Below are 26288 nucleotides of genomic sequence, written 5' to 3'. Positions count from 1 at the left end.
ATGGAAACACAATACATTCAATGCCAATATTGCTTAAGGAATGAAAGAAAATGAAAGACACAAAATCATATAAGTAGGTCACACAAAAACTCAAACCTCAACTGAAGTAGTAGAGGGAGTATAACAGCTAATTCACCAATGAACAACTTGTTTTCATTTAGGTACAGTGTGAGAATGTCTTGTTTATGTTATTTGAAAAGGCCTGTGCATTTAGTTCTAGAACATAAATTATATACAGTCATACTTCAAAAGTTAATAAACGATCAGCATTAAATTTATTTAATACACTCTTAAAAAAGGTGCTTCACGATGCCATAAAATAACCTTTTGGTCTAATTTAGAACCTTTAACATCAGAAGAAATTTTATGTTTAAAAAAAAAAAGTTCTTTGTCGCGAAAGAAGGTTCTTCAGATGATAAAAAGGGAAGAAAGAGATGGTTCTTTAAAGAACCTTTGACTGAATGGTTCTTCTATGGCATTGCTGTGAAGAAAGTTTTAAGCACCTTTATTTTTAAGAGTGTATCAATTTAAAATGTCTACATATCTACAGAAATCCGTGGTGTAATATCTTCCTGCATTTAATCATTGGCGGTGTTCATCTCTGGTGAAGGTGGGAACGGGGCCTGTGGGAGTGTTGGTAAGAGTGCAGTAGTCTTGTTTGAAACACGCAGGCACCGGGTTAATGATAACCGCTGCTTCAGAAGTCTCGCAGCCGTTAAGACACTCAAGACTAAGAGTGGAGTCCTTCAGAGACAGAACATCCCCACTCAGACACAAGTTCAGAGACTGGAACAGGTTTTCCACTTTATCAGGCAACTCTTCGCAGAACAAAGGAAATTCCTCACACGGGATGCTTGTCTCACTGCGCGTATCAGGCATTTGGCACGGGGCCCAGACCTCAGCTGTGGGGCCCACATAGGGTGTGTGGCATTGTGCTGTGGGATACATGCCCATTGACTCGACCTGATCCTGTAGTGTGGTAAAGACCTCGGAAATCTTGTCGATTTTTGAAAAGTCTTCCGTAACTTGAAAATCTTCTAAAGGAGTTTTTGCCAAAACCCAACACTTGGGAAAAAAAGCAGGACAAACATTAGTATGATCTGAATCTATGGATATATCTATATAATAATACAATTTAAACTACATTAAGTTTTCTATAAGACTAAAATGTAATTTATTCATTGTGATATCAAAGCAGAATTTTCAGCATTATGACTCAAGTCTTCAGTGTCTAATATACCGATTTGCTGCTCAAGAAACATTTCGGATTATTCTCAATGTTGAAAACAGTTTTGCTTTATAGTTGTAAGTGAGTTTTGTAAGCTGTTTTTTTTTATATAAATTAATACTTTGAGCAAGGATTAATTAAATTGATAAAAAATGGAAGTAAACACATTTAAAATGTTAAAAAACATTTTTTTTTTCAACAAAGGATCAAAGAATCCTGGGGTAAATCTTACAATGCTCCATAAAAATATCAAATAGTTTTTTTTAACATTGATAATAATAGCAACCATTAATAACTGAGCACCAGTTGATAAAACCTGAGCAACATTAGAATAATCTCTGAAGTATCATGTCAGCCTGCAACATAAAGTACCCACTCTCTCACAAGCCCCTTTGAGTCATTTCATGAAACCCCAAAGGGGTTAAACCCCTGGTTATGAAACCCTGGTCTATTTGAAGTGTGAAATATTACCTGAAAATTGCCATGGTACTTTTGATAAAGTGGCTGGAAGTACGTTTCTGGTGTTGGCACCCATGAAATATCTTTCATCTTAAATCTGCAATGCATAAATATCACACAATATTCACATCTATCTTCTCTGTGACACCTGAGTTCCTCATTATATCTTATTTTTCACAATTGCGCAATAAAAACTGCAATAGCAGAATATGATAAACAATTACCTGGCAGCAAGAAAGGACATAAGCAGAATTAAAAGTCCAGCCACTGCAAACATTCCAATGACAATCGTGATGTCTTGACTGGGCTCATCTTGTACAATCAACAGAGCAAACATTGATCGATTGAGATTTTACGTTAACAGATATATTAGAAATGAGAGTGGACATATAAAGCAGTAGCTAGCGCAGTATTCACCTCTGTATGCTGTTTTCCATTTCACAGCACTGCTCCAGTCGCTCCACGTTCCACTGTAGGTCCGTCTGTCATCTATCTTACTCTTCACCATCACAGTGTACATAGTGTCTGGATCAAACCTCATTTCCTCAATCTTAATCATTTCTTTGTCTAGTTGAACACTGACTTCCTTAAAGAAAAAATGTCAATGTTAACCCATTCGTAGAACACATTTATTTTACACTTAGTCATTTAGCTGACACTTTTGTCCAATTTTCACAACAGGAATACCCAGAAAGATGGTGTCACATATGTTTCTTTGATGTGGGTGAAACAGAGGATGTTCTCAGAGAACATGTCCTATGAATGGAAGACATTCATAATTGAATCATCACTATAATCAGTCTTACACTTGTGGGATCTCCGTCTTTGTAGTAGTTTAATTCATATTTGATAGGTAGAGCATCTCGGTAGGTATGATTTTCATATCCACTCTTCCAAAAGAAATGATACGTTCCATTTGCATATTGTAACGTCAGATCAAATGGGGCTTTTGGTTTAACTGAGAAATAGAGAGAAGCATCATGTATGTGAAATATAAACTGTGCAGATCACTTTTTTCTTTGATTACATACAAATACTCACTATTTGTTACTGGCTCAAAATAAGCATCCAACAGAAATGAATTCACAGTTCCATTTTCAAAATAATTAAGTTTCATAGAATATATATCAAGACTCCTGAAGCCTGATTCTACTGTGATATTGCAGATGTGATCTTCATGTACTCTCTGAAGTTGGCATCTATAATTCCTGTGTGTGAAAATCCATGTTTAGGAAGTTCTCGCAGTGCACACATTCATTCGCATAAAAAAAAAAAAAAAAAAAACACCTGAAAAATAGTAAATGATTTACTAAAGAGACAATGATTAACTGGAGCATGCTTACTGTTTGCTGCTGATGGAATGAGCCTCTAGCCAGTATGATGAGTTTCTAGTGGATGTGATTGGTAGTTTTAAAGAGCAGATGATGGTATGCCAGTAATCTGTCTCACAGATGTACTCTTTTGTCAGATATAAAACAGAGAAAAGGTCATGCATTTTCAGAAATCCATTGTGACTAAAACTGCAGATTTAAGAAACATGATTTACCCTGTGAAGCGGCTTTAGCCTGAACTGAAAAAGCCAAGAAAATGCTGAAAATCCCAGTGGGGCTCATTGTTCTTTAACAAAACTGTAAGAATGCGCTCTTCAAGACTTCAGCTTGGCCAGAACTCACACAACTCCGCACATGCAACTGACAAGACATGAACTGTTTAGCATAAATGCAACAATTTATTCATTTAGAAGACATTAAAGGCGACTTACAGGTGAGGAATACAAGAACGATTCATCTTAAACCTTCGATATAAAACCCCCTCAGATTCCATTTATTAAGTGATACATAATCAGATGTTCATTCTAATGAGAATAAACTGCAAAAGTCAAAACACCCAGATGCTTAAAAATCAAGTATATGTGTACGCTCAAATTTGAAAGAAGACTCATATTAACTCACCTAATTTATTCTGAAGCATTAGAGAAACATTACATAAAAGCATGAAAGCTGAAGTCTGAGGCAGTGAAGGGCATCAACATGACTTTATATACAGAGAAGTTCCTGTTTATGTAGGAGGTCTTAACCTCAAATTTTATCAAAAAATCTCTCATTAGTGAAGATGGTATCTCAAGGTTCTCACTTCACCAAACTCCACGAATGGAATTACACACTAAACTTTCACAATAAATGAACTTTTGCAGGTTAACACATTCACTTAGGAGATTTTAAACCATATAAACAACATCATGTAACTGTAGCATTGAGAAAGTTTGCCCTCAAAAGAGTTCGCATACAGGTATTATATCAGAGGGAGGATCTGAATGCATTTTGAATAGGCCTAAACATAATTCTTTATTATTTTTTTATTATACTAAATTGTATGAATAATGCATCTGAAACATTTCCAGTCAGAAACATATCGATGTGACTTTCCCCATGTATGACTGATTCTATAAATGACTGCAGCTGACATTTAGCGCAGTGATTTAAGAGATTAAATGTTACAAATGTGAACCTTCATTTGTGGCTTTCTACTGTATGTCACGGTGTCTTTTTCTTCTTTCACTTTCAGCTGTTGCAGAAAACGTTTTAAAAGAGATCCTGCATATACAGTTAGAAAAATAAGGCCACAAATGTTGCTATACAAGCCGATTTTTCTTATATAAGCAAAAGTTAATACTTGTTAATACTTATTTGGCTGAATAGCCTATTAAACAAACAAATTGTACAGTAATAAGGCTGAAAAGGAAATGTAAGTTTGCTTTCAAACCCTCCATTCTAGCTGCAAATAACATTTGTAATCACCTACAAATATCAAAGTGTCTGCTTCCTTAGTAATAAATAATGTTATCATTAAAATAAAGTGCATGAATCATTTCATGAAAATCAGAGCATTAATGGAAAAATGCAAAGGTTAAAAAGCACTTGACAAAAAAAAAATCCCCAAAACAATTCTAAATTCTTCATCTGTCTCCTGAACTAACGATTTGTACAAAAGATCTGAAATGTAGAAATACCCGTAGTATTATCAGGAGGCTGTCATTTTGTAGATCTGTCTGAAACATGCCTTATCTTGCTCAGAGAAAGCTCTGATAACTGCAACATTGTGTGCAATGACAGAAGAACCTCGTTAGATAAACAGTACCTAAACACTGGTTGCACCTCACGTCCCATACTTTTGCTACATGCCAAATGAATTTACTTCAACTGCTGCTGGGAAAGCACAGAGCTGCAGCTGAGTTTGTAGTAAGATGATATGCCAGTACTGACATAACACCACATCATAAAATCACCACAGACTCCTGTTGTGTATTATTTGTGTTAGCATGTAGCTATATGTGTTACTTATCTTAGGTTCCAAACATGTTTACACATTCTGTAAAAACTCTGAATATTAGTTGATTAGTATGGGGTTTCCAAGCGAACGAATCTTGAACTTTAACTTATTATAAAAATACAAATAAAATGTATTATGATTTTGGCATGCACTAATTCTACTCTTGCACACTAAATGTTGTGTGGTTAATTTGGCAAAACTGTAAATGCATAATGATAATTCAAAATACTTTACATAATTCACACCCAGAATGCTAACTATATTAGCATCCACGCCAATGCACAATAAAGTTGTTTTCATTATAGAAGCATGCTGCAGTTCTGTCGACTGCACTTTAAAATGCCTGAGCTTGTTAGAGCACGATGGATTCTGATTGGCTGTCAATGCCGTTATTGTTCACCAGATGGAAAATATCATTCTGAAAGTGGAACCGTACCACTATAAATGTTATTGTTATAGCTGTGGTATGAATTCTCTTAAATGTAAAATGATTTTTAGAATTTTACAGTTATCATTCTTGGTGTGAGCGGGCCAGGACACTTATCATGGAATCCTGCCTCAGAGTACAAATTAATTATTTAAAAAACAACTACGATTTAATTTGTTGTGAATCTGAGCTATAAAGTCACAAATATCTTTTTATGCATTGGTTTTAAATCAGAGATGTTATTGCATGTAATTGTGACTTTATTTGCTGTGACCTCTTATCTCACGGTTGTAATACATCTGAAAATGCAATTAGGCCTATAAATATTTTTTATCTTTAACTTTCTCACCATTACTTCAGGTTTTTTTTTTCTTCCTTTTACTCTCAGTCAAAAATGGACTCCAGTAGTCCAAGAGAAGGAAAAAGGTTTTAAAATGTAGTAGGATTTCAAAAGTAGGATTTGAAGAGTGTAATTCATGGGATTCTGAAGTTCTTGTGACACAGTCACATTAATATATCGAGTGTAACAATATTTTACTGAGATATAAAAATAGAGTCTGACAGAAAAAGTACAACCCAGTCCATTAGAGTGACAAATAATTATTATTAGTAGCACAACCTCTGACTACAGAACTGAATCAGGTTAGACACCATATAAAATGTAACACAGATCGAAACGAAGCTGTGAAGGACAGGCTTACATACTGTCCAATGTCACATACACTGTATAAAAGGTCATAGGTCAGGTCTTTTTCACAATGCACAACTTTTGAAACTGTTTTCTAGAAATGTTGTCAACTAAAAAATGGTTTTCCGTCAGTTGAACAATTGTTATATTGTTAAACAACACTACAATTCTTTGAATTCTCTCACAGCCTCGTTTCCAATCCTGTCATATTAAATATGGCACTAGCTTGACTAGTCTATAGACCTAAAGGAATGATAGTTTGCAAATTGAGATGCAGCCACACATACTGTCCTGCAGTCTTAATGTAGAGCAATGTCCTGTGAATGATCACACAGCTGATGTCGAATGAGTCCATTTATGCCACAAATACAGTTCAGTGCAATAAAACACATTGTGCGCAAGTTAGGTCCGACTAGTGAAGTCTTCAAACACTTTGTAGATTCTTTGACTTTCTATCGTCTATTATTCAGCTGTGATTTAGTTTGTTGCAGCAATAGAAACTCCCACGAACAGCTACTTTCCATTGCTCTGGGCATCAACTTGAACTGATGTAAAAGCCACCCACTGTTTGACATAATTTGAATGGGAGCGTCCCACGCCATCCAGCGATGAAGTATCGATCTGCTCGTTCCCATCGAACGCAGAGGGGCTGGAACAATCAGACTCCAGAAATCCACTGTCTATGGTGTCCAAATCCAAACCCATTTGTGGGTAGCCATCATCGGACTGCTCATTAGAACCGAAGGAGTCCAGCGAGACCTGCTCCATGTTCTCCAGATCGTGCTCCTGTAGATGCCAGTCATCAAAGTCTGAACCCTGTAAACTCCTCCTGCCGTCCGGTACAAGAGGCTGTCTGTCATTCATCTCAGCCGCTCTCTGATCGGCGTCTTTGTCATTGAGGAAGTCCTCTAGGCTCCGCCTTTGGATATCACTGGACCAGTCAGCCATGACGCCCTCCTGACCTGATACCGTAACGGTGTCCATCGATATGTGGCCGCCGGAGTGTGCGAGGCCTTGACTGTTGCTGCCGTGGAAGTAGAGTTTAGATGAGTTTTGACCCGCCGGACCAAAGTCCCGCTCGCCGGTCCTGTTAGCAGGTTCTTCTGAGCTGTCATTCTGCTGCTTCTCACAAAGCACCTGCAGAGTGGTGCTCTTCTCAAGGACATCAAAGCTGTTGAAGGTCAGGACTGGTCCGACCCACCTCTGAAATAAAACACAAGAAGATCCTTTGTCATAAAAATACATTTCTGTATGCCCCTCTCAAAAATCTAAACACAGTTTAATTCTTAAAATCATTTTCATCTCGAAGAGTGGTGTGAAATATATACACTATCATTCAAAAGTTTGGATTCAGGAAGTTTCTTATGCTCGCCAAGGCTGCATTTATACAGTTTGTATTTCAATATTTCAAAATATTATTCTATTTGAACATATTATAAAATGTAATTTATTCTTATGATTTCAAAGCTGAATTTTCAGCATCGTTACTCCAGCCTTCAGTGTCACGTGATACTTCAGAATTTATTCTGATGATTTGCCGTATGAGAAACATTTATTGTTATTATTATTATTATTATTATTATTGGAATGATTGGTGCTGCTTAAAACTTTTGTGGTGAACCGTGAATGACTTTTTGATGAAAAAAATAAATAAATAATAATAATAATAATTATATATATATATATATAAAATTATAAATGTTAGTAATGTCGCTTTTGATCAATCTGATGCATCCTTGCTCAATATGAGCATTCATTTAAGACTTTCCATATATAAATTACATATCTTAAAGCTGTATGAAATTCTAAACCAAATGAACTTATGAACCCAGGAACAAATTAACTTGTTAAAACACAGATTAAGATCAAACCACTTAGTCACAAACGACGCCTACTTGCATATAATGCAAATGACTTCCGTAATCAACTTAACCATCATTTCCTGACTTTTAAAAATGTGTTAATAAAAAAATAAAAAAAAATAAAAAAGTTAATTCATTAAATGATTTTACATCCGTATGAATGGCTAGTAAATGCTCCTTAACACATTAATTCATAAATCACAAAGCAACATTTGTCGAGTGTTTGGTCCACTCAGAATGAAAACAAATTTTCTAAACACGTAACTGTACAACGACACATTAAATAAATAAAATAACACAAGGTAAAAAAAAAAAAAAATCAACGTTCAGTTATTTTAATCAGTCAGTTTGTATCATATTCTCAGAAATCTATTTTATAATAAGAACGGTAGGAAAATGGAACGGTGTCATGGAACAATTTAGAGCAAACACAGAGTAGATCAAAAACACTTATCCCACGAACACTACTGTTTTGACACAGTATGTAAAATTATTTTAATTATAATTATATGTCATTTAATTTAATTATATTTAAGTAAATTCTTTTGGAATTATATATTTAAAAAAATAATAAAGATGACAATGTTTTAAACCTTCGATTTGATGTCACACAGACCTCGCTGTTGTTGATGCAGCGTGTTACTGACCCCTACCGGAAAACTTGTTCAATTGCAGTTATAAAAAAATAAAATAAAATCATACAACTGCCACAGTTCCTCAGTAAGAGTTTTACCGAAACAAAGCTGGTGTCACAAGTCTTGCAGGTTCAGGATACGGCCACATTTCATAACGCTTAGGATTTAAAGAAATCCTCAAACTCCTCAGAAATGCTGTTTCTATTAATATCTTGTCAGAGTTACTAAAGTCCTCAGAGGGACAAAAATAACTCAAGAAGTAGCTCTCAAACCTTTTTATTATTTTTTTGTTGTGCCAAGTCTGAGATAAAGGGTAGTACTTTCAGCTTACTCTAGCCTACCCAGCGGAATGTTCACTAAATTCCCCTTTAGTTAAAAACAACTATTTATAACTACCCACCTTATCAGAGTTTAGGTTTGAACTCATAGTACTTTCCATTAGAGGGGAAAACTGCTACTTTCAGTTTTCATGTTTAACGCAATCTCAGCCAAATGTTAAGTGAGCCCTCCTGTTCCTTTGAAGCCCCTACAGTCTGACTCATTTGACAAATGTCACATTCCCCTCTTGCAAGTGAGGTTAAGCATGTCGCACTTCTGAAAGTCCCCTGATAAGACATGTTATCGTGCTCACACACGCACACAGAGACTTCTGCTTGTGCACCAGAAATGTACACAAAGTCAAAAGAAAGCATACCTTAAAGTCTCCTTGATGTGAATTGTAGAGTGGTGTGAAGTACTCATGAGGGCTTGGGATGTGTTGCCATAAGAACAGCTTTTTGATGGCCCCTCTGTAGATGCAAAAAGACAAATGTTACAGGGCTGAAGTGTAGTTTGGTGGGTGCATTAACAGGCTGCTTTTCTAGGACACAAAATCAACTCCGCATTATTTTTTATAGCGCTTTATACAACAGAGACTGTTTGGAAGCAGCTTCACACAGCATTAAAATGTGAAAGTAGCCGAATCAGTTATGCACACTACAAAAATGCGGCAAATCCAAACTCTGCTAAAAACACATGCTGATTGGGTGCCCTAAAAAAGAAATGGAAACCGTGGCTGTCATGAGAAACATCTAGCTTTATCCGCTTGCAGAGCTTGTACGTTCGACTTCCTCCAGTTTTTGGCCTACATGAAAATAGACCGTCTGCAAAAACATATCTGCTGCTGTTGTGGTTTTCGTGAACGTGGGAGGTGAGAAAGAACTATTCATATACGGTAAGTGCGTCATATCGATTACTGGAAAACTCATTTAGAGGAGGCACTATCGAAATGTAAGATCACACTCGTCTGTAGTCTTTTATTCAGGCCGCCACTTTGTGGGATATCATCTCAGTACATCATCTTTTAAATTTTTAGGAATGAGTGAACTGATCTAGATCGTTTTAAAGGTTAATACGGGCTTCACAGATGTATGACTTACAGATAATAAAAGTGACTCATGTGACTCATAAACTGACTAACAGTCATAACAAAACAGGTTTGAGTTTGCTTCACTTCTGCAATTTGTACAATTCCCTAAATGTGCCTCATGGCCTTTACAAGGAGCCAGACTTCTTGATTTTAATTTGGACTTTCTCGAGTAAACAGCTTGTACTGAGAAAGGTCATTTATTTCAGCCTAACGCATATCTGAACTGAAACAAAGTGAAATATTAGACAAAATAAAGCAAGATTGATACTCACAATTTCCCACTGTACACAAGCAGCACCACCATCAAAACAGGAAGTGCCAACAGCAGGAAATAGAACTGTTCTGACTGTGAAGGGTCAGATGTCCATTCGACACTGTTGCTCCATTCACTCCACATGGATGGAAAAGTTGAAGGATGCACTGCAACCTGAACTTCTGCTACATACTGCCTTCCTGGCAGGAGTTTTTCACCGCTGATAACCAATGATTGTTGTTCCTGCTGCAGGACGTAAATTTGTGCCGTCTGAGGAAGCATCACACCGTATTCAGAAAATGTCAGTTAAAGATTTTATAGTATGCATATAATAACACACAAATAAACAAGTTTTACCTTCTCTGGGTCACTTTTAGTTCGTAACCGTACTGTGTAGTATAAGTCTTTATACAGAAAGTTTTCTGTATAAGCCACATCCCAAGTTAGGTTATAATCTCCACCAATTTTTGTAATATTTAGGTTGAACGGTTGTTGTGGTTTAACTATGAAACAAAAAGAAAACCAATGTTAGTGCACTGTACACAAGTAACCAAGACTATTAAATTACAGTGGGGTCCAAAAAGCCTGAAATCGCATTCAAAATCTTGTACCAAGCTCTCATTTTAACCAGAATGTTTTAGGATTTTTACATTTGACACCAAAAAGGTTATGTTCATTAAGCTCAAGACTGCTCTTCGGAACAGATCATGCTGGAGAACATTTTGTCAAAAGAGGATAAACCAAATACTATGAGAGCACTGGCGTTCTTGAACATTTGGATCTCCCTGTATCCACTGCATTATGCAAAGCAGAAGTAAGGTATTTTTTTTGGTGAACATTCAAGAATTCTGATTCACTAACCACAAAAATAGTTCGATAAAAAAGAACAGTTTGCTGTGTACAGCATTATAACATCATTTCTGTGCTGCTAAAAAAAATTATCTGAAGCAATCGACAGCGGAAGTCTCCGAGTTACAAAAGCTCACACACGCTCTAAAAAATTAGGCGGATATGACGTTTACACCAAGTAGATATCAGGACATACCAAATCTGTATAAAACAATATTTTCTGAGTGACTCTTTGCGGGGGTCTCCAAATTGCCTTGTTTGGTTATTTGTGTGACTATGATAGAGCAATTAGTATCATAGGACATTATCATTTCCATATCCTCTGGCTCCATTGTGCACCAGGACTGTGGCGCTTTGATAGTGCAGCTCCCATTTGTAGCATAATATTCATCCCTGGAAAACATGAAAATGTGCCAATTAAATAACATGTAGCTCAATTGTATTGGCGGTTTAAAAACAATGAACAGTCTAGACTAGGTTCCAGCAAAATGAGTCACATTCTGACTTCAAGTAAGAACACGTTGTGCTAGATCTGTACCTGCAATCTGCCGCAACATGACAAGAAGCTGCTCCTGTCGAGTCAGAATTGGAGCAGTTGAGCATGGAGATAAAGTCTGTGGTGCAGGTCACGTTGCACACGCCATCATCTGCAAACAGTGATGTGAGAGGAAATGTGGTCAATCGAGCTACATAAACAGTACCATTTCTCCTCAAAGCAACACCTGAATAGGTCAAAGGACACCCAGCTAAATCACTTTTACTGCTACATCCTTTTGAGGGTGTCGTGTTTAATAAATGCTACGTCTGCACTTGTTTTATAAGATGGTTGATGTAGACAAGAGGGATGTATGTATTGCAAGAAATATACACTTACTGCACTTAATAAGTCCACAAATCCCAAGCAAAGCTATGGCTTGCCATAGAGCCATCATGTAGGAACAGGGAAAAAATCTGCGGTCAGCCCTGCTCAAATGCATTGTAAAGAGTCCACATGCAAACTGCAAAATAAGTACATACGTTTTTGTACTTCTGTTATGTTTTAATTTGTTGTCATTTAAATTCTAAAGTTAACCAAAACATTAAAACAACAGCAAATGTAAGTAAAAAAATATATAAAAAAAATAACACACACTTTACATTTTTTTATACATATAAAATGTACGACATGACAATAATGTACGAAATATTTTTCCTCTTAAGCCTCAATACGTGGTTTAGTCTTTGATCAACATATTTGTATTAAACAAGAAGATATTGTAGAGTTCAAAAAGATGCTCGAAAGTGCCTATAAAAGAAGTAGAGGAACATTAAAACTTACCTTGATATTGTTCCCATTGAATCTGTTTACAAAGATCTCAAATCGGAGTGAAAATATTCAATTCTTTTGTTCTCAATCAAACACCAGTCGTACATAGCATAACTCTTGACATTTATACCATGCCAATCTACCGATCAACATGCACAGTCAGAGTGCTTGTGACGAAAATATGACATGAGGGATGTGGTTGTGGTTAAACAAGAGCCTATTTCCAGATGCTCCGCCCCTGGTGAGACCAATTAAGGGTATTTCCTGTTATGTAGGTGTTGTCCTCAAGGGCCTGATAAAAGTGCAGTGTCATAAAATTCTGATTTTAGGGGGGTCTGGACGGTTGATTACAGATAAATCATGGCTTGGCATGAATTAAACAACACTGAATAAATATAAATGAAAAAGCAGTGATGATGTGTGACATTTTATATTGTGGTGTCAGTGCTGATGTGCAATACCGAATTAAACAAAACACTGTCAACAATTACATTATGTTTGAAACATTAGACTTTAATTGTTATCTCCTCAGTCATATTTACAAAAAGAATACATGTGCGCTTAAGAGCTAAAGCTGCGTCCCAAATGACGTACCATACACTCTGAGCTTATGCACTATGTACTCAACCATGTAGTGTTTGAATTATCAAAGGTTATTTTGTCATTCATAATTGGAGTATGATAGCCCCTCCCACTTTGCTACATAATTAAAAACAATTGAGTGCATGAAGTGTCCGACATTAAACACTAAGTTTTATAATTTTTTGTTGTTGTTGTTGTTGTTATTTTAGTGCATTGTCCGGGTTTTTAAAGTGCATTAATAAAAACTTTTTATTTTTGTATATTTCAGCGTGAACGCACTACTCGCACTATTCATACTAAAAAACGTCATAGAATAGTATGACATATGACAGAAATTTTCTGACAAAAATAATACAAGACGTAGTCAACCAAAGTAATGCAATGGCTAGTAGTGCACAGTGTAGATGATAGGGAACAATTCAGACAGTGTAAATATGCTTTCGATTGGTGCAAATGAGGTCTGGTTTCACATTGTTTCACTCGAACTGCGGCAGCGCACATCCAGACATCCAGTACTTACGAAATTTGGGACGCACTCTTAAGGTGCCCTGAAGTGCCTCAAAACAAGCAGCTTTAATTCTATGTGGTGATGTAATTTAAACTGAAACAGGAAGAGACGGCAGGACATACCAAGCAGCCCCGCCCCCTTTTTAAAGTGGCTCATAGCATTTTGATTATGCTCGGGCCAGGAACGTAGAGCTCGGTAAAGCCTCATTTGACAGCCGCAGCATAATAGATTACCCTTAGATTCAATACGAAACTCTTAGTAAAAAAACAACAACAAAAAACAAATAGTGGTCATAATCATGATGAAGCATTGTAGTTGAAAAAGTATTTAATAAATGCTGACTCACGTATATGAAATGCCCCATGCAATCGCATCTCTGGACCGGAACCAATGTCTGGATGTGCGCTGCCGCAGTTTGTGTGAAACAATGTGTAACCAGATCTCATTTGCACCAATCGAAAGCATATTTACACTGTCTGAATCGTTCCCTATCATCTACACTGTGCACTACTAGCCATTGCATTACTTTGGTTGACTATGTCTTGTATTATTTTTGTCAGAAAATTTCTGTCATATGCACACAAACTGACAGTCTACTGATTGATAAACTACTACTAAATATTGTAGAAACTTAATTTTCTGTACAGTTGCTTTGCAATGATTTGTATCGTAAAAAGCGTTATACAAATAAACTTCAATAAAAATTCACTGCACAGGAAATACTACACTGTGAACAAGTAATTGATCTCAGCCACAGCTTCGGCGTCTATTAATAGTGCAGATTTTATGAGAAGATGAAGAAAAAAAAAACATTGAGCAGTTGTGGCAGAAGAGATTATTTGCAAGCTTTGAATGCTTATATTTTCTTAATCCGAATTGTGTCACTGTTTTGGAGCACACTGCCTTATAGATAACCTTAAGACTAACATATTGATGCTAACATCCAAAAACCTGGTTTCATGGGGACTTTAAGAGATCCTATAGGTGTCTTAAGAAATGCCTGACCAAAATGTTTTAAAGTCTTAAATCAAGGGGTTTCTCTAACTCAGTTTGTAAAACATGCAGTAAAAAAGTTGAAACATATTGTTATTGCACTAATCAAATATTATTAATGATTATGTGTTAATCAGTTTAATTGTTTTATTAGTCAATTATCAATTATTTGTTCTTAGTTTGCCCTGATTTGGACATTCAGGTGACAATCATCAGCTTGTGTTTATAGATAATAGCTTGCAACTCATTTGCTTCTAATTAAAGTAATCAATCCATTCAGTTTAACTCGTTGATGAAAGTTTCACACAGGCATCTGCGTGTGTGCTCACGGGTCCTAATTATCGTGGGTAAATGTCTGTTTTCTTTTTTCCAGGAGGGAAATTTCGATAGATTTTTGCTTTGAGTTTGCCTTGAATTCTCAATTAAACGGTGCTTGGTCTGGAGTACAGCACTCTCCTTCACTGAAGGTATGTGACGTAAAAACCCGAGTTAATTTCTGAACATGTACTGTAGTTTGCGGTGTTTTTGTTTGCGGCTCTTGTTAGCTAACATAGCCAGCTATGCTAGGCTAACAGTGTATATTCACACCTCTCGTGACGCGAAAAGCTACAGCACCCATGCATTATAATTCAGTAGATGCATGCATGTAGAGTAAACCCTTATGTCCATGTAGTTTTTACGCGAGCAGTTAATGGCAACAACGCGTGCTTTGGCTCATTCAAGCGGTTAAAGTGCGAACTGAGGGATGCTCGTGTGCGGAATATGCGCATCTGACAGGTCCACGCGTTCAACGCGCGTTATTCGCTCATTACTGTAATCAAACCTAGATCAGCAGGATCAGATCGCTTTATGCTAACTATAGAAGCCCTGAGTTTAATGTGCATGTTTAAACCTTCACGCCTTTGCAGTCATGCCGTGTGTGTGTGTGTGTGTGTGTGTGTGTGTGTGTGTTTTACATCTATCTATTTAAGATTTTAAGTGTCCGCAAAACACATTGGATAATGGTTATCACTTCCTCCTATTAAGTCATCCCCCCCCCCCCCCCAAAAAAAAAAGTCACACTTTGTTTTGTTTGATTAAACGGTGGTTTTTGGATGCGTTGGTTATGAGAACAGCTCACATTTTTAGCTTTTTCGCTTCTCCATTTATATATTGTTTTCTCACGAGAGACTTGTACTGTGCATCTTCGATACATTTTAATTTTCCGCAAATGATAGCAATGAACACGCTTGTAATGATCAAGTCTGCATGAAATAAATTCACCTCCTATGCTTTTTAGATTGAATATTTTACACTGTAAAAATAGGGATCAATGTACTGAATTACTTTTACAAGTGTATAGCCTGCAGCTTTTTTTTAAATTGTGTTTTAGGGTTAATAGAATATCAATAAAATTAATGAGTAAATTTTTTTTTTTTTTTTTTTTTTTTTGTGCATATGTTCAGGGCCTTGAGCTTTTGGTGAAATGTCAAACTTGCATTCATTTGTGTGCAGTGCCAACACTTCAATATCGTAATCAACAGCCACTGGACAGAACCAAGTCCTTTCCTACTTATTACTGTTTAGATGATCCATTATGCTGTCACAATACTGGCCTCCGAAGATGTCTAAAAATGTCACTTTAAGGGGTTGCATTAGTTTTCTGTTGTGCATGGTGCACATTTCTCTTCCACTTAACCTTGAAGTTATTTTCTTACAGTAGTTTATTTGTCTTGAAAGTTTATTGTAAATCATACCCCACTCTTATTGGTTCTTTTTTGACTCATGATGAGTATCTAACATTAGATGTTATTAATCTGGAAACCTTTTTGCCGTTTCCTGTTTTTCATGTCATTGCATTGAAGGGAGAGCTGCACTATTCCTCCTATTAGAAACCCCATTGGACCAGGGTTCAGAACTGTATTAAATCGGGAAACCTATTAAATGTTTGCTGTTATGAGTGTATTACACAACCTATTAATCACTTCTGGTAAAATTAGAAAGTAAAGTAAAAGTTATACTCTACATACGTAATCAGTAATGTTGAGAAAATTCTTATTTGTATGACAAAGCCAGATTGTGTACTAATGGAGATTTGTGAAACGCACTATCATTCTGCACTAAACAGTGTAATGTTGCATATCATTATTGCTGCAATTTCACTGCTGCATGTTCTTACAAAATAGAAACTAAAAAGCTCTCTATATTTGAGACACTATGGTGACATTTATTCATTGGTGTGAACCAATGTGGTTTTAAGTTTCACCTTTTATGGTAGTCTCAACCAATTGTATGAACAAGTTTCCAACTTGATTTTTAAGATCAGAATGCAATACTATTTTGAAAAATAATATTTGGAGTCTTTTTTTCTTCTCCCCAATATTCAGTCTTGTAATAACTTATAAAGGCTCAATATAAAGTTGATTATTGACATAATCCAGTTTTTGAAATTGCACACTGATTGTGTAGCTTTACAGACACATGCATCTTATTGAAGAGACATATTTTCCATGTTTTCCAGATTTTCAATCATTTTGTGGGCCACAAGTCATGTCTGGTATAGCGTTAAGTCGTCTCGCCCAAGAACGGAAGGCTTGGCGGAAAGACCATCCTTTTGTAAGTATGCAACGTTTCCGATCATAGATGTGCAGCTGTTCTACAGAATTACAGAAAGGGAGAGGTTTAAGTGTTTCAGATTCAACCGGTTTAGAGCATATGTATCAGTTTCTAATCAACGTTTGTTCGAAAATTTAATTTAGAGTTTTTCGTATTTTCGGAGGAAAGGCACTGAAGGGGTTAATGAAGGGGAGTATGTTCCATCTGTGGAGGAGAAACTGCTATTTTAAGATGTCTATTATAACTTATTCTGCTGAGACGTCATTATTGAAATTGTTGGGGCGTATTTGCTCTCACAAATGAGACCACAGATTAAAGAAAGTTTCTAGAGACTGACATTTTAAAAACCTTTGCAACCACCCACAGGAATTAAAAAAAAAAAGTATATCAGTGCAGCTTGAAAGTTTGTGAACCCTTTAGAATTTTTATTTTTTTATGTGCATAAATGACCCAAGGCATAATTCGATTTTCACACAGATCCTGAAAGTTGACCGAGAATCCACTCAAAGGAGACAAATATATACTTTATTTATTTGAGAAAAATGGTTAGTTGTTAAATATTTCTCTTTAGCAAAAGTAGGTGAATCTTTGCCTTCAGTATCTGCCAAACCCCCCCCCCACTTGCTGCAAATAACCATATGTAATGTTTCTTGTAACTGCTGTAAGAATTTTAGCCCATTTACTCAGTACAGAAAAACTTCAACTCTGTTGGTGGGTTTCCTCTTATGAACTGCTTGATTCAGGTCCTTTCAATTGGATTAAAAAGGTTGGTTCACCTAAAAATGAAAATAAGCCACTCACCCTCAAGTCATCCTAGGTGTATATGACTTTCTTCAAGACGAATTCAGTCAGAGTTATATAAAAAAAATATTTTGATCTTTCAAGCTGTTTAATGCCAAGTTAAAGCGCCCATCCATTAAAAAAAGAAAAAAAAAAGTCTGTCATGGCTCTGGGTTGTGAACAAAGTTGTCCTGTAGCAAATTGATATTCTTTTTGTAAGAAAAATAACAACAATCAATTTAATTTAGCTTGTGCTATCTATTGTACATGGAAGCAGCTCTGGGTGGAATACGTATGGAGGTTGGTTTTGCACATGCGCCACTCAGTGATTCACGCGAAAGTGTAGCAGAGAGATCTAAACAAACCAACAGTCACAAATTAGAAGTATAAACAAGGATTTGTAAAGGATTTTGATAAGCCAATAGGAGACTGGTTTTCCTTTGCTAAAGTAAGGTAAGGTAAGGTAAGTAATCTTTGCTTCCTTTGCTCCTGTTAACAAACGTTGGAGTCTCACTACCGGGGTTTTTTTTTCTTATTGGTATGTGTGTTCCCTGGGACTTGAACCCACAAACTATTTGTGCTGCCAACACGATGGTCTACCACTGAGCCACAGGTACACCGTGCGAACAGTCCCACCCACGGTGATGTGATACTACTGCAGTGGAAATGCCAACTGAAAAAAAAAAAAGCACCATTAGTGTTAGTTGGTGGACCACTCCTGTGGAGGGTAACAGTTAGTGGTTAAATGGATCGTATTTGATCTGTGATTCGTACTGCCCAAGCCCCATGGTTCGGCATGCATGTTAACTGGATTAATAATAAAATTCAACCATAATGAAGTGAAAGTTTAACAATTGTACGAGTTTGCGTACATAAGTGATGTTAAACCATTTTAGCGTAAGAAAACGCAGAATGGAACTCTTCGTTACTTGCCCACGCTGTTTTCTATCACAGTCACACAAACATGAAGCTTGCACACGCAGAGAGGTGCGTTTGACTGTGCACAAACTTTGAACTGAATTCTCTTGCCTGACTCATTCACTCCTTACCTTACACTGCCGCCATCAAGAGTGTCAAAAATCGCTCCGTCTGTGCTGCCAACAACGCTGTAGTAAGATTTGTGGACCTTCTGATGTAGATCGAATGCTTATCTTGTATTTAAAGTGGCCGCAATTCAAACAAGCTTGTTGATCTTTTGCAGACTGACGAAGTATTACGATCCTTTCCCTTATGTATAAAGCACTAATACCACACTGTAAAAATACAAGTAAACTCTTGATACAAGTAAAAGTCCTGCATTGAAAATGTTACTTAATTATGATCAGGTATAAACATTATTTAATGTAAGTATAATCAGGAAAATTAATTTATCCTGCTAGCCACCCCCACCCTTCAGTGTGTCACACGAATAATTTTGGTGTCTTTTGGAAAGAAGCCCCTTTGTGCTGTATTGAAGGGTTCTACAAACTATTTTAGTCACTGAACATGCCACTACATATTTTTTTGTCAATTATATAACTATAGACAGAAACTTAGACATCATAAAAGTTATTTATTTAAGCACATAGCTCAAGAGAAAGATACAATAATAATAATTTGAGTAAGAAAAGTAAGAGATTTAACTTTGTATGCCAATTACAGAACATCCTGAGATTGCTAGAAATGCAGCATTTACAATGAAAATACGTGCTGATGGCCAGTTAGAGATGGTAATCATATAAATGCGCCATAAAGTCAATAAAAATAACACTATTCATATAGATGGCGTTCACTTTCTAGCGAATCTAGCGAATACATTTCCAATGGAAAGCTTAAAGAGAAAAAACGCGATCTTTTGTCGATGCTTGAGGCTTAGATCTTTATGATGATATAGTTTGTCAAGATTAAACTTTGTCCCATTTCATTTAATCTATTCGTAAATATTGACAAGTGCAAACAAGGACGTCGGGGTGCAAGTTAACAGGTTAAAGGTTTAAAAGTTAACTGGGACTGTAATACTATTATGATATCATTGGATTATTATTACTATAACGTCAATGCACATCAGCAAGACAGCAACTCGCCAGGAACACCAACACCTTGGTTCACGCATCATTTTTATGTCCCTGTACGCAAACCAACGTATATTAATGGGAAACCTGCCACGGAAATAATCTACATCCATTTTGCTTTGGAACTAATGTGGTCAGAACCAAAGTTTACAAATCTGCGTTTTCTGGAATCATCTCAAGCGGTGGACTTCTATGTTCCGATTTGTTGTCGCCAAACCGCGTCATAGCTCACTACCTCAGTTAACCTGATTTCAACTCTCCTTGACGCTCTCATTGGCCAAGTTGTGCAGTGCTGCTTTTCGACACTTCTTGACTCCGGCTCACATTGAAAATAATGACTTCCTGCCACTTTGACGCTCTCATTGGTGGTGGCGTGAACGCTCCGTTCAGCTATATTGGATCTGTGTATCCGGTCTTAAAGAGGCAGCAGCCTAATAATACCTGCTGCTGTCATTATGTTGAAATTACAAAACGTCAAATCACAATGTTTTTGACCGCTTAATCCTTTTTTTTATTTTTTATTAGTAATGTACACCGTGAACACTGAAGTTTAATTTTACACATTACTTTTCTGTATGTGAATACTAGGACTGAATGAGAGATATATATATATATATATATATATAAGAAAAATTTTAATATTGCGACATGGAGACGGCATGCAATATTTGAATCATTTTAAAAATAGGCTACTTGTATCAATGCTGAAAAAGGTCAAAGTTTTAGTTTGACCCATATAGCAGAGAATGGCTTGATGTTAAAGAGTTAAGTGCATTAAGTTGCAGAAAACAACTCTGCCGTTTCTCATGATCATATCGTTAGATATATCGCCCAGCCCTAGTAGTAAATCCCCTTTGTTTGCCAAAAAAAGTTAGTGTTATTTTCAGTAATTTAAAAGCTTAAATTAAATGTTTCATGCCTTCATTTGATAACAAGAAAAGTTGATACACAACACAGAATTTGAGGAAAAAAACGAAACAAAAAAAAAATTCATGGTTAATTAGACTTGCTTTTTGATTAATGCATTTAAACAGAAAAAAACTGAATCCAGAAAAATTCAAATGGAAATAACAGAATCTGGAAAAAATTCAACCTAATTCAGGGGAAAAAAATAACACATTTTGTGGTAATTTCAACATCTACTAGTAGTATGAATCAGTTGTGTTTATTTTTATTTATTTTTTTTGTTTTTTTTCTTCACACCGATCTAGTGAATAGCGACCTTATTTGTAACCTTGTTCTATTTTTAACATTTTAACTGTGTTCCTGTGGCTCAGTGGTGGAGCATTACGTTAGCAGCACAAAAGGTTGTGGGTTGAATTTAGGGCTGAAACGATTCCTTGAGTAACTCTATTACAAAAAATGATCCAGGCAAATTCCTCTGCCTCAAAGCCTCTTAATTTATTTTAAATCTCAAGTCAGGTTCTTTCGCAATGATTTTTGTCAATGTGACACAACGCGTTTACGTCACCCACAAAGCGGAAGTAGACACAAGCGATTCATCCGAAATCGCATACTGCAAGGAGTCAGCAGTGTTTTGATTTGAGTGTGCGGGCAAACGTAAAGAGAACATCGTGGCGTGTGTCCACTGCAAGATAGAGCTGGCATACCACAACTAGGGCCCTGTGATTTCCGCGATGCAGAAAACGCAGAGGTTTAAGGTTTAATCATACAACATTTCTTCTATGTTTTATTTTTAATAGTAAATCCCCTTTGTTTACTAAAAAGTTAAGTTTGCTTAATTTTCAATAATTAAAAGAGAAATTAAATTAATGTTTTGTGTTTAATGTCCATCTCAGAAAATGCTTTATTTTATTTATTTACTTAAATGTACTTTTAAAACTTCATTGTCCTTGTTCACAGTACAAGTACAGACCGAGAAACAATGGGTAATAATTAAATGTTTATTTTTGATGTATGCATTGCATTCTATGCATTTAAAAAAAAAAAAAAAAATTCTGAAAAAGGAAACTTAGTAGTTAATTTTAAAAGACCCAGGAGGCTTATTTTCTCTTGCATAATTAATTTTGCACTTTAAGCAAAAACACATTTATCCGATTAACCGATGACATTTTTGGTAGAGTACTCGATTACTAAAATATTTGATAGCTACAGCCCTAGTTCAATTCCCAGGGAACACATGTACTAGTCAAAAAAAAAGTGTGCACTATAATTGCTTTGGATAAGTGTCTGCTAGATGCATAAATCTAAGTTGTACTTAGTGCTGTGTTCAAAATAAAGCTGGCCCTGTATTGATATTGTGTAACGTGCACGGCAGTGGACAGTGCTAAATTTGAATACAAGAACACGGTTTAAAATTTAATGGGAAAAGGGCATGGTTTAAAAAAAAAAAATAATAGAGCATAATATATAGGCTAAAGCAAAGTTTAATCTGGCCGCAAAGGAACACAAACGGGGTTGCCTGATATAAAGAGATGTTATCCATGAAACCCTGTGCAATATGGAAATACCTGTTAAGCATGTCACTAGTCTTTGTCAAACTGGCAACCCTGTGCAGCACGCTTGCTTTGTGAAAACACCAGTTGGCTTACAGTTTAGCAATCTCCACTTCCCCACTATTCTCAGAACATTGTAGTTCATCGTGTTTTATTTACACGAGAGGGAAAGAGAGGAGGGAGGCTGTGCACGTATTGAGCGATTAAGCTATTTATAGGTTAATAAAATATCGGGACAGTGCTAAAAAGTTTGTTCCTGAATGTCTGATTGCATGCAAAGCGTGATCTGTGTGAGCGTGTGTGTGTGTGGGGAAGATACAGAACACTTTCAGAAGATTTTACAGAGGAATTAGTTTAAACGTAGAGTGCATTAATATATATATATGTATGTATGTATGTATGTGTGTGTGTGTGGTACAGTTAGGGAGGCCCTTCATATTGCAGAGATTTACTGCTTATAGTTAGCACTGGCCCTAAAGTATGCAGGGTTTCATAAATGGCTGTTTTACTAATTTCTACTGCGGTTCAGTGCTGTCCTGTATCTTAATGTATCGTGGCCTCTGTATCGTGATTCATATTACATCGTGACTGCTGGTGATACACAGCCCTAAATGTACCTGATGTTCACTTGTCTCTTTAATGTTTGAACTTTCTTAGGCTAAGAGTTTTTGCTGTGGTATCATACTTGCGGAAAGCAAAGTTACATAGGTGTGTGGGTTATTTTTTTATTTTTAAGTATTTGTTTTAAACTATCCAATCAGTGACTCAAAAACAGTAATGTGATGTGAACTGTGAGATTTGTGATCAGTTGAACCACTGGTAACGGGGGTCTTGAATTTCCTCCATTTGTACACAATCTGTCTGACTGAATTGGGGTCCAGACTCTTTAGAGATTGCTTTAAAAACATTTTCAGCTTGATGAACAAACTCCTTTTTCTGAGGTCCTCAGATCTCCTTTTGTTCATGCCATCATACACATCCACAAACATGACCAAACTTTGATGGATCCCTGTTCTTTAATCAAAACCGGACACATTGACACCTGCTAGTCATCTCACAGAATAAAAAAACCCTCTGAACAGATGGACTCTAACTTCACCTTCAAATTAACCGCAAATCCTAGAGATTCACATGCTCTTGCCGCTCACAGAGATGTAATATTGGATCATTTTCAGTATACATTTTCCATCTCATTTGTTTGATTGGGTTCTGTCAACTTTAAAGACTTTTAAAATGAAAATTTGATTTGGGTCATATTTGTGCAGAAATGGGGATTATTCTGAAGGGTTCACAAGCTTTCAAGCAGCACTATACAATATAATTCTGTGTACATTTTATTTTATTTTTCTCTCTCCTCAGGGTTTTGTAGCTGTACCAACAAAAAACCCAGATGGAACCATGAACCTGATGAATTGGGAGTGTGCCATCCCTGGAAAAAAAGGGGTAAGTTTCAGTCTGGATGTAATGTTTGTGTTCTATGAATACCACATTAATATTTCAAGTTTGTAAGACCCATTACTATTCACAACTAGTATTTTCTTTCATCTTAAATGTCTGTGAACTCCTTGTAATTGTTTTTTTTTTTTTTTTTTTTTTTTTTTTTAAGACCTCGTATGCCCTTGTATTTATTATGAATGAAGATAATGGTAACTTGATAACTTTTTCCTTTTCAGACACCGTGGGAGGGAGGCTTGTTCAAACTCCGAATGCTGTTCAAGGACGACTACCCTTCCTCTCCACCAAAGTGTAAATCAGATGTTTAGTGGATCTAATTTTGTTTATACTTTGTAATCTGCACATTGTGTCTAATTCTGGCTGGTTTTTATAATGTGACTTCTGCAGGTAAATTTGAGCCACCTTTATTCCATCCGAATGTATATCCGTCTGGTACCGTATGCTTGTCTATATTAGAGGAAGACAAAGACTGGAGACCTGCCATTACAATCAAGCAGGTGAGCTGTAAAGGTTGGATCCTTAAAGGTTGCACCACTTTGTAAATGGATGGACGAGTTTTTAAATGCTCTTTAAATGGAGCAGCCAGTAACAAAGTGTAGTTCAAGATTATGTTTAAGGATGAATTATAATTAATTGGATTTCGATTTCAGGGATATTTTATTTTTTTCTAAATTGAACTTCAGATGTCATTGATTTTGTGGTGCATCTTAAATTCTCCTTAAACCAAATCTTCCATGCAATCCTGAAGGGGGCAGTGTTATCTCATAAAGCTCTACAACTGATTTATGTTTCTAGATCTTGCTAGGAATCCAAGAACTCCTTAATGAACCAAATATTCAGGACCCCGCACAGGCCGAAGCATACACAATTTACTGGTACGCACCTCCAGTTCAAATCTAGTCTTGCCTGTTGAGACCGGAATGCTTATTGCCTGTGTTATGAATCTTGTGTTTGCGTTTCTGTTTCAGCCAGAACAGAGTGGAGTATGAAAAAAGGGTCCGAGCACAAGCCAAAAAGTTCTCGCCGTAAACCACAAGATTTCACACCGTATTGGAAATGGGTTTTGACCAGGTCTCCCTGCCCCTGTAACTCCCCCCTTACAAATCATATCCACTTTGTACTAATGTACTGCTGGGCTTAAAGAAATGAATGTGTCGTGCCATTGTCAATCCACTGATTCTCATCATAACAGTCTCTTCCTGGGGGTTTTAATTTTGGCCTTTTGTATAGTATCTCTTTTCTTCATATTTGGGCAGCAGAGATGCTCACACAAAGTTGTGAGTTATGGAAGTTTCTTCTTCTTTTTTTTTTTTTTTTTTGGGTGGGTAGGGTTACTTGGTAACAGTGCTACATATTTGCAAAAAAATTAAAAGGCACAATAAACATCATCCAGGCAGAAGAAATGATATTCCACGGATGCAGGAGGTATGAGCATAAAACTGCTTTCATTTTGCTTGATCTCTTTTTTTCTTTCAGACTGGCCTCCTTAGTCTCTTTCATAGTTTTAATAATTTAAACCTTGCTATTAATGTCAGTATTTCAACTGCTGTAAAATGATACTTTTATACTTTTCTTTACTTCGTGTCAGTAGCGAGATTTCCATTCCTGATGCAGGCAGTGTACTAAGGAAGCATGCATTCGGTATGATAGCATCATGCTGCCTCGGCCGTCTGTGTTTTGCAAAAGAAGGAAAAAAAAAAGACTTAACGTAAAAGGCCTCTGAATCAAATGGTTGGTTAGTTAACCGCTGCATCAGTCTCTTTGTGTTCATATGGTGTTTTGTTCATGTAAGTGTATAGAGTAAATAAAATGTTTATACAAAGCCAGTTTGAGAATGCAGGCATGTTCTTCTCATGAACAGATTGATGTCAACCATCTTGAAAGGTAAGTCTTCTCATGGTTCTTGATCGGTCACTTAATGTTTAAATGGCTCTGGAATGAGGTTTGATTTACTGCCATATATACACGTATATATTAGTGAATGATGGCAAAAACAGAAAGTTGTGAATTTGAGTTAAACATCTGGGAAGAGCTTAAATTGACATGACAACTCTGGAAACGGTTATTGATTTGCAGTTATTATATACATTATTGTCAATATTCTTTTATTTAAATATGAAATAGGCAGAAGTGAGGAAACATTTAAAGTCTGATTTAATAATGTAAGTGTTTTATAAAATAACTAGTAGACAGGAATTGGAACAATTTTATAAACTTGGAACTTAAAGTAGACGCCAGAAAATGGAAACTTTTAATGTTTAAATGGTTAAAGACGCTTCATTAAATGTGTTGGTAATTAATAATAATTTTCAAATTCGTAGTATTCGTGATATCAGTAGTTTCAAAGTTATAATACGCGTGATCTCTTTACTAGTTTTATGAATCCTCCTGTTTTGAACGTGATCGTGATAATATAACCAGTC

The 26288-nt window shown here is 36.2% G+C and overlaps 3 protein-coding genes across 3 annotated transcripts; 1 reads left to right on the top strand and 2 right to left on the bottom strand.

The window, feature by feature from the left end:
* Positions 1-461: 461 nt before the first annotated feature.
* On the bottom strand, positions 462-4365 carry LOC113071514 (interleukin-21 receptor-like). Its single transcript, XM_026244858.1, has 9 exons — positions 3640-4365; positions 3234-3378; positions 3031-3145; positions 2729-2895; positions 2494-2645; positions 2105-2273; positions 1912-1999; positions 1700-1784; positions 462-1065 (listed from the first exon to the last, which is right to left on the bottom strand). The coding sequence occupies exons 2-9, from the start codon at positions 3298-3300 to the stop codon at positions 583-585; spliced, it is 1326 nt and encodes a 441-aa protein (XP_026100643.1). The 5' UTR covers positions 3301-3378; positions 3640-4365; the 3' UTR covers positions 462-582.
* A 781-nt stretch (positions 4366-5146) lies between these two features.
* On the bottom strand, positions 5147-12610 carry LOC113071513 (interleukin-21 receptor-like). The gene is made up of 8 exons (XM_026244857.1): positions 12458-12610; positions 12014-12137; positions 11678-11786; positions 11336-11532; positions 10648-10793; positions 10310-10560; positions 9324-9417; positions 5147-7335 (listed from the first exon to the last, which is right to left on the bottom strand). Exons 2-8 carry the CDS (start codon positions 12114-12116, stop codon positions 6646-6648), a joined length of 1590 nt encoding a protein of 529 aa, XP_026100642.1. The 5' UTR covers positions 12117-12137; positions 12458-12610; the 3' UTR covers positions 5147-6645.
* A 2202-nt stretch (positions 12611-14812) lies between these two features.
* LOC113071512 (SUMO-conjugating enzyme UBC9-B) lies at positions 14813-25691 on the top strand. Its single transcript, XM_026244856.1, has 7 exons — positions 14813-14995; positions 17029-17123; positions 23770-23853; positions 24084-24156; positions 24253-24362; positions 24661-24740; positions 24834-25691. Exons 2-7 carry the CDS (start codon positions 17058-17060, stop codon positions 24892-24894), a joined length of 474 nt encoding a protein of 157 aa, XP_026100641.1. The 5' UTR covers positions 14813-14995; positions 17029-17057; the 3' UTR covers positions 24895-25691.
* The last annotated feature ends 597 nt before the right edge of the window (positions 25692-26288 follow it).

This window comes from Carassius auratus, unplaced genomic scaffold, assembly GCF_003368295.1.
Source record: "Carassius auratus strain Wakin unplaced genomic scaffold, ASM336829v1 scaf_tig00007487, whole genome shotgun sequence".
Lineage (NCBI taxonomy): Eukaryota > Metazoa > Chordata > Actinopteri > Cypriniformes > Cyprinidae > Carassius > Carassius auratus.
This window is presented reverse-complemented; position numbering and strand designations above follow the sequence as displayed.

Coding starts and splice junctions, on each gene's coding strand:
- LOC113071514 (XM_026244858.1), bottom strand. CDS start 3,300: ATGAGCCCCACTGGGATTTTCAGCATTTTCTTGGCTTTTTCAGTTCAG. Junction 2,646..2,728: donor TTTTGAGCCAGTAACAAATA/GTGAGTATTTGT, acceptor TCTATTTCTCAG/TTAAACCAAAAGCCCCATTT. Junction 1,785..1,911: donor ATGTCCTTTCTTGCTGCCAG/GTAATTGTTTAT, acceptor TATGCATTGCAG/ATTTAAGATGAAAGATATTT.
- LOC113071513 (XM_026244857.1), bottom strand. CDS start 12,116: ATGCATTTGAGCAGGGCTGACCGCAGATTTTTTCCCTGTTCCTACATG. Junction 10,561..10,647: donor CTAAAAGTGACCCAGAGAAG/GTAAAACTTGTT, acceptor ATGCTTCCTCAG/ACGGCACAAATTTACGTCCT. Junction 7,336..9,323: donor CACATCAAGGAGACTTTAAG/GTATGCTTTCTT, acceptor GTTTTATTTCAG/AGGTGGGTCGGACCAGTCCT.
- LOC113071512 (XM_026244856.1), top strand. CDS start 17,058: ATGTCTGGTATAGCGTTAAGTCGTCTCGCCCAAGAACGGAAGGCTTGG. Junction 23,854..24,083: donor CCATCCCTGGAAAAAAAGGG/GTAAGTTTCAGT, acceptor TTTCCTTTTCAG/ACACCGTGGGAGGGAGGCTT. Junction 24,741..24,833: donor GAAGCATACACAATTTACTG/GTACGCACCTCC, acceptor TTTCTGTTTCAG/CCAGAACAGAGTGGAGTATG.